The following is a 15,021-nucleotide window of genomic DNA, read 5'->3' as shown; positions in this document are numbered from 1 at the left end:
CCCACCCCCCCCCCCCCCCCCCCCCCCCCCCTTCATAAAGGGATTTACAATGCCATTAGCGGTTCAACTACTCACACTAGATTAGAATCATTTCAACAATTTAATTACAATAAAAGTAGATCATAATTCAGAACCTCAAACACCAAATTGAACCTTAAGAAGAACTACAATGTCATCACGATTCAGCATAGAACACTCACCCTTCTTAACACGGATATGCTTCCCTGAGTGCGTCCGTCGTACATGTCTCCCAGCAATCCCAGCTGTGGATGCCTTTCCACCGCCTGGTGCCTTGACGAGATGTTCCGTCAAGAGCACAGACGCAGACTTAGCAGCAGCACCTGGAGACTTCAAAGTCGGTGACTTCGGAGAAGATGACAAAACATCCTCATTCGGCGGTGCAAATTTCAGCATCTCCCTCTGTCCTTCAGTCAAAAATCCCTCATTCGACGCCATTCCACAGAACCTACACATATCAAAACAATCAGTAACAACACGAAACGGTTACAAAAAAAAAAAATCACAAAATAAATCAAGTTGTGATTACCTCTCCGCACCGAGTGGCAACAGTGAAGAGAGAGATACCAGTTCGAAACGCTTGAAAATCTCCGCCTAGCAAATGAACTCCTCCGTCCTTGGCTCGGATCTCGAGCCAAGAGAGGATTAGAAAAATCGAGAATCGGATCCTCAAATAGTTGCAATCGATACAAACTCCAGTGAAACCCTAGATCAATGGAAGACGATGAGTATAAATATATGAATTTGTATGTATAGGTGTTATGGATTTATAGATTGAGATTTGCTTGAAAAAAGCGTGAAGAGAGTGAGTGGAAATGGATGAGAACGAAGAGCATAAATAGGGAGGCTACGGTTACATTTACACGTCAGCGAACAACATGAGTCTATCCACGTGTCCTTCACGTTTAAGCTGCGACTCTAGTCGTGGGGCTCCATTCAGAGTGCCCCGATTAGGGTTTTTCTTATTTTCGAAGTTACAATAATACCCCTCACTTGCATACTACTATTGCCAAACGTGACAAAAAAATCATATGTCTAGCCAAATTCTTTTTTATTATGGGGGTATTTCTGAACTAATAAGTAATAAAGAATAAAGATAATGTTTGGATCAATTTAAGCGCTTTAATACTATTTGATAAAACATATATGTATAGAAATTAGTTACATGACGATTTTGTTTGTACTATATTTTCACCTCTACTCTATCATGATTATCTGTTGTTAAATCACACCATTTAATTGGAAAAATGGTTTAAATAGATAGAATTTATAGTAACATATTTATAATTTACGGATATTCTATTAATCTTAGATATATTTTAAAGCATTAATTTGATATTTATCAGGTGATTAGGGTAAGAAACTAAACACACGTTCACAACGCGCGTATAACATTAATTGAAATTCGGTCCACCAATATGATTTATCCACGTGGGGGAAAATAATGGTAATTTTTCATTTTGTCTGAAATACATCATTCCTGACCTGGTATTTATCGAATAAGAAAACAACAAATCAGATCTTGTTATTTTGTTTGCACACATACACTGAATGAAAAGTCAAAAAAAATATTGTCGTTATCGATCCATTTCGCTTTGAAACGAACTAAAATTAAAACGCTATCCTTCACGCTCTTGAAACAACCTAATAATTGAAATCCTATCCTTCGCACTCTTGAAGCAAACTAAAAATTGAAACCCTATCATTCACGCTCTTGAACCAAACTAAAAATTGAAACCCTATCATTCATTCTTCAACCTTTTCATGAAAAATTTAGTTGAATATTTTCAAATTTAATCTCGTGAATTATTATATTCTTTCGTAAATGAGTTTTGAAGTGTGTTTCATAAGATTTTGGTTCAATTTTTTGAAAGATTTGAATAATTTCGTTGAAGCTTACCTCTTCAAAATAACTTCTAAACCCAGAGTAGAAAGTGATTTTTTTAGCTTCAATCTCGGAAAGGAAATGGATCTACAAATTAGAGACGATGTACTTAAAGAAAAAAATAATGAAAAGTTGCAATTATTTATCTTTTACGTGACTAAAATACATTGGCAACATAGTTCTAATTAATTCCTTACGTGCTCTGTACACGTGTATTAAATTTCTTATCCTAGCTACTTTATAAAGGTCAACAAAATATTTTAAAAATACATTCAATTGGTTATAGAATTTAAATTTAAACATTATTTTAGACACTCTCGCACCACCCTCCTTTGATTCACAAGCTTAAATGAGTTATTTGGAGAAAAAAAGACTTTAATCCTTCTTGTATTAAGACAATAAATATACTGGACACCCGCACGCAGGGAAGATCTCCTCATTACAAACTCCTTAAGCCCACAAGTGCTATACTGGTCAATACATATGTTCTTATTCAATGTCTTTACTTCCTCCCAGCAATTGATAGAATTAGTCCATCTCAAGAACTGTATTTTCTCTCTGGGTTCAATAAAATTATCAAACTCAAGTTGTTCTTGGCTTTGAATGTGAAATAAATTGCGTCCATACCGATATTGAATATTGGTTTGAATTCCTAGTTATCCATGAAGGCAGAACCACCACTGAATCTTTGTCCATCTCCACTGGTAAAAACGTATTTGTGAAGAATACTGATAAGTTTGAATACAAATTCCTTAACTCTCTTTAATTAGAATTTGAAATTGATGAAGTTAAGCATGATTTTGGGGAAACTAAACGATATGGGTGGAGAGTTTGAGGAATGTATCGGAGATTAATTAGGAGAGAGAGTGAGGGAAATAAGAATTTTTGTAATTTTTTTAAATGGTAGGAAATTTTAGAAAATATGATAAATTTAATTGTGTATTTAAGTAATTTTTTCATAAATACATTGTCTTAAGATGGAGATACTAAATAATTAAGAACGCTTGCCCCCTCCCCCCCCCCCCCCCTCCCTCCACTTTTTCATGACTATTCATAATTAAATCACACCATTTAATTGGAGAAATGGTTAAAATATATTGAATTTATAGTGACAAATTTATAATTTACGAAAAATCTATTAATCTTAGACATATTTTAAAGCATTCTTTTGATATTTATCAAGTGAATAGGGTAAGAAATTAAACGCACGTACTCAAAGCACATATAGTATTAGTTAAAACTCTGGCCCACCAATAACCAGTATGGTTTAGTCACATGGAAGAAAAATAATGGTAATTTTTATTTTACCTAAAGTGCATTATTCCTAACTTGGTATTTATCGGGTGAGAAAATAACATTTCATATCTTTTTCTTTTGTTTGCACATGCACATTGAATAAAAAGTCAAAACAATATTGTTGTAATCGGTCCATTTCGCTTTTGAAAAAAATAAAAATTGAAGCCCTATCCTTCACTCTTCAATTGTCTATGGAAAAATTAGTTGTATCTCTTCAAATTTTATTTCGTGAATCATAATATTATTTTGCAAACGTATTTTAACGCGTGTTGCATAAGATTTTGGTTAATTTTTTTCTAAAAAAAACTGAATAGTTTTGTTGGAGTAAGCCTCTTCGAGACAACTGCTAAATTTAGAGTGAAAATAATTTTTTCAAACTTCAATTTGAATAAGGATTAAATTTACGAAATAAAAATATTGTACTAAAAGGAGAAAACGAAAAGTTACAATTATTACATTTAAATTACAATTATTTCTTTCTTTGTGTTCAATTTCTTGCCCTACTCATTCCATAAATGTCCAAAAAGTATTTCAAAAACATATTCAATAAGTTATATAATTCAAACGGCAAAGGGCCAAATATACCCCTGTACTATATGAAATAGTTTTAATATATCCCTAGTTATACTTTTGGGCCAAATGTACCCCTCACGTTATACTTTCGGGATAAATATACCCTTATGACTAACATATGACACGTGAACGACTGAGATTAAGTGAACTATTCAATTTAAAATAAAGCAAATTCGGATATAACCTGCCCCGCCCCAATAACTTGACCCGACCTAATATGTAAAATTAACCCACCCAATTTGTCTTTCAAACAAAAAAACCTAATGGGCGATTGAGTTCTTGCTCTCCAGCAACGTCTGCAACTTGGAGCCTCTTCATCGCAAAGATTTTTGCTCAAAGGTATGATTTCTTTTCTTCTTCAAACGTTATAGCTGGTATGATTTCTTTTCTTCTTCAAACTTTATAGCCTAAGATTTTGAGTATGATTGAAGCTTTATAGTCTAGGGTTATTTTTTTTGTATAATTTCTTTCATTGTTTGGAGTTTCATAGTCTAGGATTTTGGGTATGATTTCTTTTCTTGCTTTAAATTTCATAGCCTAAGGTTTTGGATATGGTTTCTTTTCTTGCTTCAAGCTTCATATATAGCCTAGATTTTTGGGTATTGATTCAAATTTGACATAATATGTTTATATATATTATGTTGCTTACTGTCTTGATTTGGTGTCGAATTTATTTGCACGAGTACTCTTGATTTGTGATCCCGAATAATTTAGAAATTATTTTTATTTGTGTATGAAAATATGTTAAATTTTTATCTTCTTTATTCTTCAACAGTTAGTCACTTTCATATATTATATTCTTCTACAATCATCAAATGTGGTCCCTTTTGTATTTTTTTTATTCTTCATCAGTCATAAAATATGATATCTTTCACGTTTTCTATTTTTTTACAATCACGAAATGGGTCCCTTTTTAATTTTTATTCTATAATTTTAAAGTATCTTTTTTTTTTTGTTTTTTAGTCAGTTTCTTTAATCTATTGTGGGGATGATTAAATATTAAGTATTTACACCAGAGTCTGCTGAAATGCTTTATACATAGCAATGAACTTTTGTGGTTTAATTTTACATAAAAATTTGACCTTTCCAGATGGTCTATCAATATTATACCAGAAACTATTGTTCATGTTGATGTTTGAACCAAACTAAAATGCTTCCTACTTTTGTGTCTTAATTGAGGCTAAATATGTTAACTTAATACAAGTATTTATGAAATAACAGTGGTTCTTTTTAGAGTGAATAGAAATAGTGTCTATTGTTAAGTTTTAGTTACAAAAGTTTGGATGTTTAGGAGTAACAGTTTATTCAAGACAAAGTGAGTTTGTGATTGAATTAATGCAAACAAGTTAATTATGGGACAGCAGTTGTACCATTATTAATTCCTATCGGTTCCCCTAACTTCACAACCGTTCTCTTTCTTTTGAAAATTATGTTGCTTATTTTGTTTTACCAAATATTTCCAGGCACTAAAATGGTTAATATTGACATATATTTCAACTATGGAGGTGAATGGATTAGAAAGCCTATTGTCTTGTACAAGAAGAAGTCGTACAACCTATGGAGAAGGGTATGATTCAGACCTTCTTTCTTTCATTGATATCGTCAATGAGTAGACTACTCGATTTGAATTTGTAAGTGTGCAACAATTAATTGTAAATAATCCTTGTGGAAGATATTATGAAATAGAAGGAGATATTGAAATTAGGAAATTACTATCTCTTGTGTCCAATGAGTTCTTCATAATAAATATGTTTGCTGTAGAAGAGTGTGAGCTATTTGTATTTGTTCCTAATATTGTTCAATATGGTGAATCACTTTTCTCATTAGTTACTGAAATTGGTACTGATTGTAGTGAGATTGAAAGTGAAGTTGTGAATGATTCTTCAAAATATGATTCTGAAGAATTAAAGGCTTTTGCTACTGAAAAAAAAATATCTGAGGACTTGCATGATTATTTAGAGTTGTATAAGGGTATGTCCTTCAAGGATATACCAGAAGCAAGACAATGTAACAGACTTTATGCATTAGGCAAGAAGATAAAGTTAACCGTAGTTAAAAGTGACATGTCCAAATTGAGGTTTACATGTAATGAAGGGGAATGCCCATTTGTATGTCATATTTCTGGGGATGCTCATACTCCTGGGGTGAGAATTAAGACTCTAAATGATAATCATACATGTTGGCCAACATTTGATAATCATATGGTTGATTACTCTATCATAGCTCAATATTTTAAGAAAAAGTTACAAGAAAATCCAAAATTTAAGATCAAGGAAATGAGAGCTGGTTTGCACAATGCTTTTAAGTTAAAAGCTAGCCAAGGAAAGTGCAAAAGAGCTAAAAGAATGGTTTTGGAAACTTTAGAAGGTGATTTTACTGATGGTTATAACAAACTTGAGGCTTATGCCATTGAACTAAAGGAATCTATTCCAGGAAGTGATGTTGTGATTAATTTATCTAAGGAAGCAGTTGCTCAAGGCAAAAGAAAATTTCTTAGAAGGAATTTGCACTTGTAGGGCATGGGATCTTGAAGGAATTTCATGTCCTCATACAATTAAAGTCTTGTTGTATGAAAGAATCAATCATTTAACTGAAATGAATTGGTATCACAGCAAGGAGGCATTTCTACTAACTTACAAGCATAAGTTGCATCCTGTGAGGGGAGAATTTTTTTGGAAAATTGACCCTCTTCAAGCAATGAAGCCACCAGAGTTTGTCAAGCTTGCTGGCAGGCCTAGAACTAAGAGATTTAGACAGAAAGATGAAGCACTTAAGAGGCAAGGTGAGTGGGTTGTGTGAAGAAAAGGTAGAGTAATGACATGTAGCAATTGTGGAGAGCCAAATCATAACGTTAGGGACTGTGACAAGGTATTTTATTAAATAGTTTAATTAACAGTTGTATGGAGTATTTATATTTTCTAACTTTTTGCTTGTCACAGTCAAAAAATGAAAAAGTGCTTGCTACGGAAAATGGAAAGAAACAGCAACGTAAAAGTGGTTTAGTTGATGAGGGAGAACCTTCTCAAACTGAAGAGAACATCAACCTAACTGCCCCTCAATAAACACAAAACAATCAAAGTAACATGTTCTCTGACTATGAATATGATAAAGATCCTTGCCTACATCCTACAATTATTTCAGAGACTCTTACTAGGCTTCAAATGAGACAACAACAATATATACCAACAGGGAGAAGGGTAATAAGCTTCAAAGGTGATCACAATGGTATAAGTGATCCAACAAATCTTCCAATACAACCAAAAAGCTTAACTTGGAAAGGTAAAGATGCAATTACGACCAATCAACTGGAAGTTCAAAGTCAAGAAAGAAATGCAAAGTTGAGGCCAAAAAAGAGACAATATCAGTTTGGTTAACTTTTGTTAAGTTTGTGGACAATTTAATTTGATGATGTAACTACTGTTTAAACAGTACTTTTAGGAAAATAGCTTTTGCAAAGTTGTGAATGTCGCATCAGAACTTGGGTTGTATAAGTTTTTGGGGTTATATTGTGACATCCAAACGATATTTGATGATTTCATGTTATTTTGTGTTGCATTGGCAGTTTAGTATGCTGAATATTATGTTAAATTTTCTAAAATTTTGATTGAAATCTATAGTATTTCGTGTTGAATCGTGTAATCTAGTTTGTTGAAATATTATGTTTAGTTTTCTGAATTTTGGTCGAGATCGACAGTTTGTGCAGTTTTACTTGATTTGTTATACTTGGCAGTTGCACTCTTATAAGAAATGTTGATGCACTTTGAGGCTAATTGTTGTTGCATTTTGATGCCAACATTGTTGCACTTTTGAGGCAAATCACTGCTACATTTTAAATCAAATTTGTGGCTATATTTTGAGACTAAATTTGTGACTATATTTTGAGATAGTGTGCTACCACATATGGATGGAACTACATTTTTTAAGCCAAACTCTTGTTACATTTTTTACCATTTGTTGCTATATTTTGAGGTGAAATGTTGTTGTGCTAGTTAGTTAGCATATGGATGGAACTAAGCTAATATTTTTGGGCTAATGTGTGGCTTCATGTTGATAAAAATAGTTGTTGCACCTTAGCTATTAAACAAATGTTGCTAACTTAGTTGCTTCATGCTGATCAATATCTTCCTTACAGGAAAATTGAGGTATTTTGTTTGAAATTGTTATCATGAGATATAAAAATAATTAATATAGCAGCAACACAACTATATAATTGAACTATTTGAACTCATATTATTGAGATTATAAAGACCAACTAACTAATATGTTTTCCTAATATGTTTTATATGAGTTGACAAACTACAGAATGTGCTTACAGAAAATGACGATCTTTATGCTCTGAAAGCTGAAATCTTCAACACCAAGTTCCGAAGTTTTCAGGTGACACAAGCAGAGAAATTTCGATGGAGTTAGTTGACTGAGTTGGGCTGATTTTAATATTGACCAGTTTATCCATTTTCACATATTATACCTTCTGGGTCATCATTATGCCTCTTGTTGACAACGATCATTTCGTGCATAAGTATTTTCTACCTCAAGAATACGCAATTCTCATTTCTGTATATGTTGCATTGGCACTAATCTGCTTCTTGAGCATCTGTATTGGATACGTCATGCTCGAGTCCAAGAAGAAGAAGGCATGATAAGGCTATAGCAAGTCCTTTTTTTTGCTCTATCGAATTCATGATAATTGATAATTTTTTCTTGATATCTTTTTAGCGCTTCTCGTTTTAAATAGCCCATGTCATAGATCACATAGATTTTTCTGTATTCTTGAGTTCCTATGAGTTTCCTAGCTGAAATTTTTTATAAAATTTTCAAAGAACACTTGGTGTTACAGCAAGCTTGTCAATGATAATAATATTTTTGAAATTACATAACCAACATAACAGGGGAACATTACCATGAGTTGAGCTTGATTATCAACAAATATTACAAGAAAATTTCCATGAGTTGAGCTTGATTATCAACTGTACATTACAAAAAAAAATCAGGAGACAACATTACACAAGTTCACTCATTCATCACTTCATCACCCGCAAGGCAACATACCCAATAACAAGAGCACACAAAATCATAATTAATGTCTTCATCTTCTTCACTTTATCTTCCAATAACCTTGATTTGTTACTTCAAAATTGGTTGAAGCGTTCATTGCATCCACTTTTTCCTTCAAGTTATTTCTTTCAATCTTAATTACGTCCAACGTCATGTTCAAGTATCAACTTTAATCGTAGCCGCATTCAATTGAGTCTTTAAATTATTTATTAGGACCACCGCTCTATCTGAAAACAAGTTGTCGTGCCACTCCCAGTAGCCACATGAATTTTTCTGTGAAGCGTACTCAAAACAACTTCAATTTATCAGAAAAATAAAACAAAGGTTTAAACTCAATAATTGAACTTACTTCAGGTTTAGGACATTGATAAAAATTTCAGATTTAAGACACTGATAAAGTTTGAATCATACTCAAGGCTATAAAGTTTGAAGAAGAAAAGAAATCATACCTTTGAGCAAAAAATTTGCGATGAAGAGGCTCCAAGTTGCAGAAGTTGCTGGAGAGCAAGAACTCAATCACCCATTAGATTTTTTCTTTTGAAAGACAAATTGGGTGGGTTAATTTTACATATTAGGTCGGGTCAAGTTATTGGGGCGGGGCGGATTATATCCGAATTTGATTTATTTTAAATTGAATAGTTCACTTAATTTGAGTCGTTCACGTGTCATCTATTAGTCATAAGGGTTTATTTAGCCCGAAAGTATAACGGGAGGGGTATATTAAGCCCGAAAGTATAACTAGGGATATATTTAAATTATTTCATATAGTACATGGGTATATTTGACCCTTTGCCGTAATTTAAATGTAGGCGTCATTTTATACATTATCCCCTCACCTTTTATTTATAAAGATAGGAGATTGTATTAAGATGGAAATACTAAATAAACAATACCTTTTTCTTTAATATTTGAATATATAAAAAATGATTTTATTTAAAAGTTAAAAAACATAAAAATCAAATAAATTACTAAAATAACGTAATACATTACATCAATAGATATTTTTTAGAAAATTATGTAGCAATTGGTGGTGGTTATATGTGATGATTGAGATTATGTAGGTTGATGATGACAGTTACAAGTAGTCGCTAGTAATGGTGGTAATTATAAATAGTGATTAACAATAGCTATAAATCATGGTAGTTGATGATAGGCTTAAGTCATCGATTGCCCCTTAAAGTTATTCGCATAATTTACTTAGACACCTTAACTAGGACTTGTACCTATTGAATATCTAAATTGTTCAAAACATGTACCTATTAAACACAAAATATTGATATGACAAAAATTGTGTTTTGCACTTTTCTGTATTTTTTTGAATTTTTTTTTTCTTGTTTTATTGGCACTTGGCACTATAATTAACTTATAAGAATTTTTTCTTTTTTCAAAAAAGAAAAGCACCCCACCCCTACTAATCATCTTCTTCATAATTTAGTTTGCAAAACTTTCTCCATTTTAGCTCCAACATTGTTTTTCTTCTTCTTTTTTTATAAAAAAATATATTATTTCTTCCAAATCTGAAGATAAATGAAAATCAATTATGAAGAAACCATACGATTCAGATTTGAAAGAAAGACTTTCGTATGATTTATTTTAAATCTCATAAAATAATATGAAGAAAGAAGAAAGAAGAAAGAAGATTAATGATTTTTACGTATAAAAAAGTAAGCCGATATTTATTTATCACAATTTTCGAACAAATATTTTTACTCAAATTCAAATATAAATCCATTAAATTTATCAAAAATGATATTCGAAAATTTGATAGAATTAATTTTTGAGCTATCAATTCCTTTTGTCATTGATGTAGAAATGAATAACCGCCGGTAAAATTTTCTTTTTCTTCACTCTTAGTATGAAAATATATATTTTTAAAAAAAGTTAATCTTCAAGTTATTTGAAAAAGAAATTGTGTTTTGTGATTTGAGAAATAATGTGTTTTGGGAAGAAGATGAAGATGAAAGGGGGTTGGGTAGGGGTGGGGCTTGGTAGATAGGTTGACACTTGACATTTTTACTTTCATTTTTTTGTAAAAAAAATTAGATATAAAATGTGTTTGGAATAATTTTAAACATTTTTTTTTTTATAATTTTGGGGGTCACTGCCACATGTTATTTTTTAATTAGTCATTTTGTCATGTCAGCACAGGTGTATCACATACTCTTCATATTTTTTGTTGATTATCAAAAAATGTCTAATAGGAACAATTTTTGAATAGGTAAAAATGTTCAATATGTACTAGTTTTAATTGAGATGTCTAAGTAAATTATAAGTCTTGATGATATTTAATAATTGTGATAGATGATAATTGATAGTGTTAGTAAATGATGGTAACAATTGTAATATATAGATACGATTGATGACAGTGATTGACAAGTGTTTGGTGGTTATAGCAGCTACAATAACAATTTAAATAATAATAATAAAGATAAATTATGGTAATTGATAATATGATTATGATTGCGAATGATAATTGTGGGGGGGAGTGGTGGTAGATGTAATGATGGGGACAATAGCGATTACTAGTGAATATACCATAGTGATAAATTGTTATATTTGTAGAATTATTTGAATAAATATTTAACAATATTTTTATTTTTTTTTGTTTTAAGATTTTAGTAATTCAAATTTATTTAATGAAATAATGACTATATTTGAATGATTAAGGATTTGAGGTTATGGGACGAAGCTCTTGAACCTTCTTCTTAAAGAGTCAATCCAAATTCCAGTGAAGCTCAGAAGCCATTTTCAATGGCGCTCAAACACTCCTTTATCCCGTCTTCTACTTCCTGTACATTACAGGCAAATCACTACTACTATTCCCTTTACCCTTTGAGAATTGGAAGAAATCCCATATACTTAAGACCCTTCTCTCAATCATCCTCCCCTGTTTTCTCTAACTCTTCCATTCCTCGGTCTACACCTTCCTCCCTTTTCCTTTCTTTTCTTGAAGAAGATGAAGAAGAAGAAGTAGTAGACGAGGAAGAAGAAAGACTTATTCTTTCAGAAACCCAGGAGTTAAATCAACCAGACAATGACCCAATTCGCCGGTTCTTCCAGACCCAGACAGCAGACCAAGAATCCGACCCAGACCCAGGTAGTCTAGGCAAGTTATCTCTTCAAGAGAACCGTAAAACATCTTGGCACCTTGCTTCTATCACTGCTTCAACTGAAGACGATGACGACGAAGTCGAAGATATTCAGAATTCGCTACTCGATACACTCCCCCCAAGTCCTAGAGTTGAGGGGATTGTCAGTCAAATAGTGGAGAAGGCGAAGAGCTTACCGGAAAATGTGACCTTAGGTGAAGTATTAAGTGAATTTGAAGGGAGGGTTGGACAGGAAGACTGTGAGGAAGTGTTGGGTTTGCTGGGAAATGAAGGTTTGGCGATTGATTGCTTGTATTTTTTCGAATGGATGGGGCTTAATGAACCTTCATTGGTAACACCTCGTGCATATAAGGTTCTGTTCCTGATACTTGGGAGGGCTGGTATGAGCAAGGAGTTACTAGTTTTGTTTAAGAACTTGCCTAATCGAAAGGGGTTCAGGGACGTCCATGTTTATAATGCAGCTATTTCCGGACTTTTATGCTGTAGAAGGTATGACTGAAAGCTTTTTACACTTGTTTGATTGCGAAGCTCATTCGTTTTTTATGTTTATATTACTCAGATCAGATGGTTTGATATGTGTAGTGCCATGTTTTAGTGTATGCTTGGTGGTAACTGTCAATTATTTGGAGGTCATTTTTGGTGTACCTCATTTGAGTTTCATATTGGTTGTGCAAAGGAGCTGGCAACAGAAAATTCTCCTGCCTCCTAGTATATGTTGTCTTTTCACACATTTCATTTAAAATACTTGATATATAAGAAAGTCTTGCAATTTTGGTGTTTATTTGGTGTGTTTACATCCTGAGAGTAGTTCAGTTTTGTGTAAGCTTTTCGTTTATAACTTATGCTCCTTTTACCGGCTTAATTTGTTAAAGGTATGATGATGCTTGGGAAATTTATCAGTCCATGGAAACAAATTCTGTCCAACCAGACCATGTGACGAGTTCCATTATGATTACAATAATGAGGAAACGGGGCAATAGTGCCAAAGAAGCTTGGGAGTTATTCGAAAAGATGAATAAAGAAGGTGTGAAGTGGAGCTTAGAAGTAGCAGGTGCTCTAATTAAATCCTTTTGTGATGAAGGCCTGAAGAAGGAAGCTTTAATTATCCAGTTGGAAATGGAGAAAAGGGGTTTATCTTCTAATGCCATTGTCTATAATACTCTGATGCATGCTTACTGTAAATCTAACCAAATTGAAGAAGCTGAAGGTCTCTTTACTGAGATGAAGAAGAAAAGAATTGCACCTACCTCGGCTACTTATAATACTTTGATGGATGCATACAGTAGGAGACTCCAGCCTGATGTTGTTGAGAAGCTGCTACAGGAAATGGAAGATGCTGGTTTGGAGCCAAATGTGAAATCATATACATGCCTGATCAGTGCCTATGGAAGATTGAAGAAAATGAGTGACTTGGCTGCAAATGCATTCTTGAGGATGACAAAGGTTGGTATAAAACCAAATTCTTACTCGTATACAGCTCTTATTCATGCCTATTCAGTCAGTGGGTGGCATGATAAAGCTTACACAGCTTTTGAGAATATGCAAAGGGAGGGAATAAAACCCTCCATAGAAACTTATACTGCTCTTCTTGATGCATTTAGACGTGCTGGTGATACCCAAACACTCATGAAAATTTGGAAAATGATGATCAGAGAGAAAATTGAAGGGACAAGGGTGACATTTAACATTCTACTGGATGGATTTGCTAAACAGGGTTGCTATGTCGAAGCAAGAGATGTAATTTGTGAGTTTGGGAAGCTTAGGTTACAACCAACAGTAATGACATACAACATGTTGATCAATGCATATGCGAGGGGAGGGCAAGAATCAAGGTTGCCACAGCTTTTGAAGGAGATGTCAGCACTTAATCTAAAAGCTGATTCTATTACATATTCCACAATGATATATGCCTTCATCCGCGTGCGGGATTATAAGAGAGCATTTTATTTTCACAAGCAGATGGTAAAAAACCGGCAAGTGCCTGATGCTGAATCATATGAGAAGCTCCGGGCAATTCTGGATGTAAAAGCTGCCATAAAGAACAGGAAGGATAAGAGTGCTTTAATGGGAATAGTTAGAAGCAGTATGGGCTTAATGAAAGAAAAGAAAAAGGGAAAGAAGGATGAGTTCTGGAAAAATAGAAAAAAAGGATCAAGATTTCAAGGAGGACAGTAATAGCTATATTTTTTGTCTTGTCATTACTTAATGTTGTTTCAGTGAGTTAGCTTAAAATTTTCCTAGTATTTCTTTTGGTGGTTATCTGCTCTTTTGTACAGTTGTATTCTACCTTTTAGCATAAAAGAGGAGACATTGACTTAACTGCTTTAATACGTGAAACTCTACATCAGCTAGTCGATCATTTAAGTGAATTGCTTTAAGACTTGTGGAACTCAACATCAGCTAGAGTGTTGAATTAAAGTCTGTTGTGCTGGAAGGTAATGATTCTCATATGCAGTCAGAGAGACTCCTAATCAGATGCTTTTACGATTGATTCCTTCCTCTAATAGATTTAATCCATTTCTTGTGCCAGCTTTGTTTCTCTGATGTCTGGTTCTAGGAATTGTGTTTCAGTTGTCCCTTCTTTGTACTGATTCAGTATATTGATTGAAAATATCTTAGTTTATACCTTTAATTTGGTGGCACTCAGTTAGTGCTTAGAACCTTAGACAAAGTGTTGAGCACAAGTAAATCATTGTTAGTGTTGTTATATGCTGGAGTCTAGTTTACTGCCTATACTTCTTTGCTCATTTGGTTGAGGATAACATGGCCTGGTGAAATGAAGAGTTTAGACATGGAAGTCGGACTAATGATTATGATTGTGTTACTTTGAAACAGTAATCAGTGATGGTTAAAACTCCCTTAATATAATAAGAGTCATTACTATTTGCTTTTCTACACACCATCAGTAAGTTATTTATGGGATGTTTTGTCTGAATATCAATTATTTATTCCTCAAATTATTTCTCACAACCAAGAACAAAACATCAATTAATAGATAAAATACTCATTTTAAATATTATTATTTCTTAAGGCCTAAAGGACGTGTAAAATTCAAATTGAACAAGTAAAAGTTAACGGAAGGAG

The 15,021-nt window shown here is 33.0% G+C and overlaps 2 protein-coding genes and 1 pseudogene across 2 annotated transcripts in view; 2 read left to right on the top strand and 1 right to left on the bottom strand.

The window, feature by feature from the left end:
- Positions 1-841, bottom strand: part of LOC102604303 (uncharacterized) — a 7,211-nt gene extending 6,370 nt beyond the window's left edge. Inside the window, exons 1-2 of the mRNA XM_006351385.2 lie at positions 548-841; positions 201-466 (exon numbers count right to left, since the gene is read on the bottom strand). Coding sequence (XP_006351447.1) covers positions 201-456 — 256 coding nt within the window. The 5' untranslated portion in view covers positions 457-466; positions 548-841. The remainder of the gene's footprint in view (positions 1-200; positions 467-547) is intronic.
- Positions 842-8,172: 7,331 nt separating this feature from the next.
- LOC102603963 (dolichol phosphate-mannose biosynthesis regulatory protein pseudogene) lies at positions 8,173-8,412 on the top strand (annotated as a pseudogene).
- Positions 8,413-11,477: 3,065 nt separating this feature from the next.
- On the top strand, positions 11,478-14,303 carry LOC102603626 (pentatricopeptide repeat-containing protein At5g50280, chloroplastic). The gene is made up of 2 exons (XM_006351384.2): positions 11,478-12,426; positions 12,810-14,303. The coding sequence occupies exons 1-2, from the start codon at positions 11,579-11,581 to the stop codon at positions 14,110-14,112; spliced, it is 2,151 nt and encodes a 716-aa protein (XP_006351446.1). The 5' UTR covers positions 11,478-11,578; the 3' UTR covers positions 14,113-14,303.
- Positions 14,304-15,021: the final 718 nt, after the last annotated feature.

Source organism: Solanum tuberosum, unplaced genomic scaffold (assembly GCF_000226075.1).
Source record: "Solanum tuberosum cultivar DM 1-3 516 R44 unplaced genomic scaffold, SolTub_3.0 scf00127, whole genome shotgun sequence".
NCBI classification, from domain to species: Eukaryota; Viridiplantae; Streptophyta; class Magnoliopsida; order Solanales; family Solanaceae; genus Solanum; species Solanum tuberosum.
The sequence above is the reverse complement of the archived record's forward strand: the minus strand, read 5'-3'. Positions and strand labels throughout refer to the sequence as shown.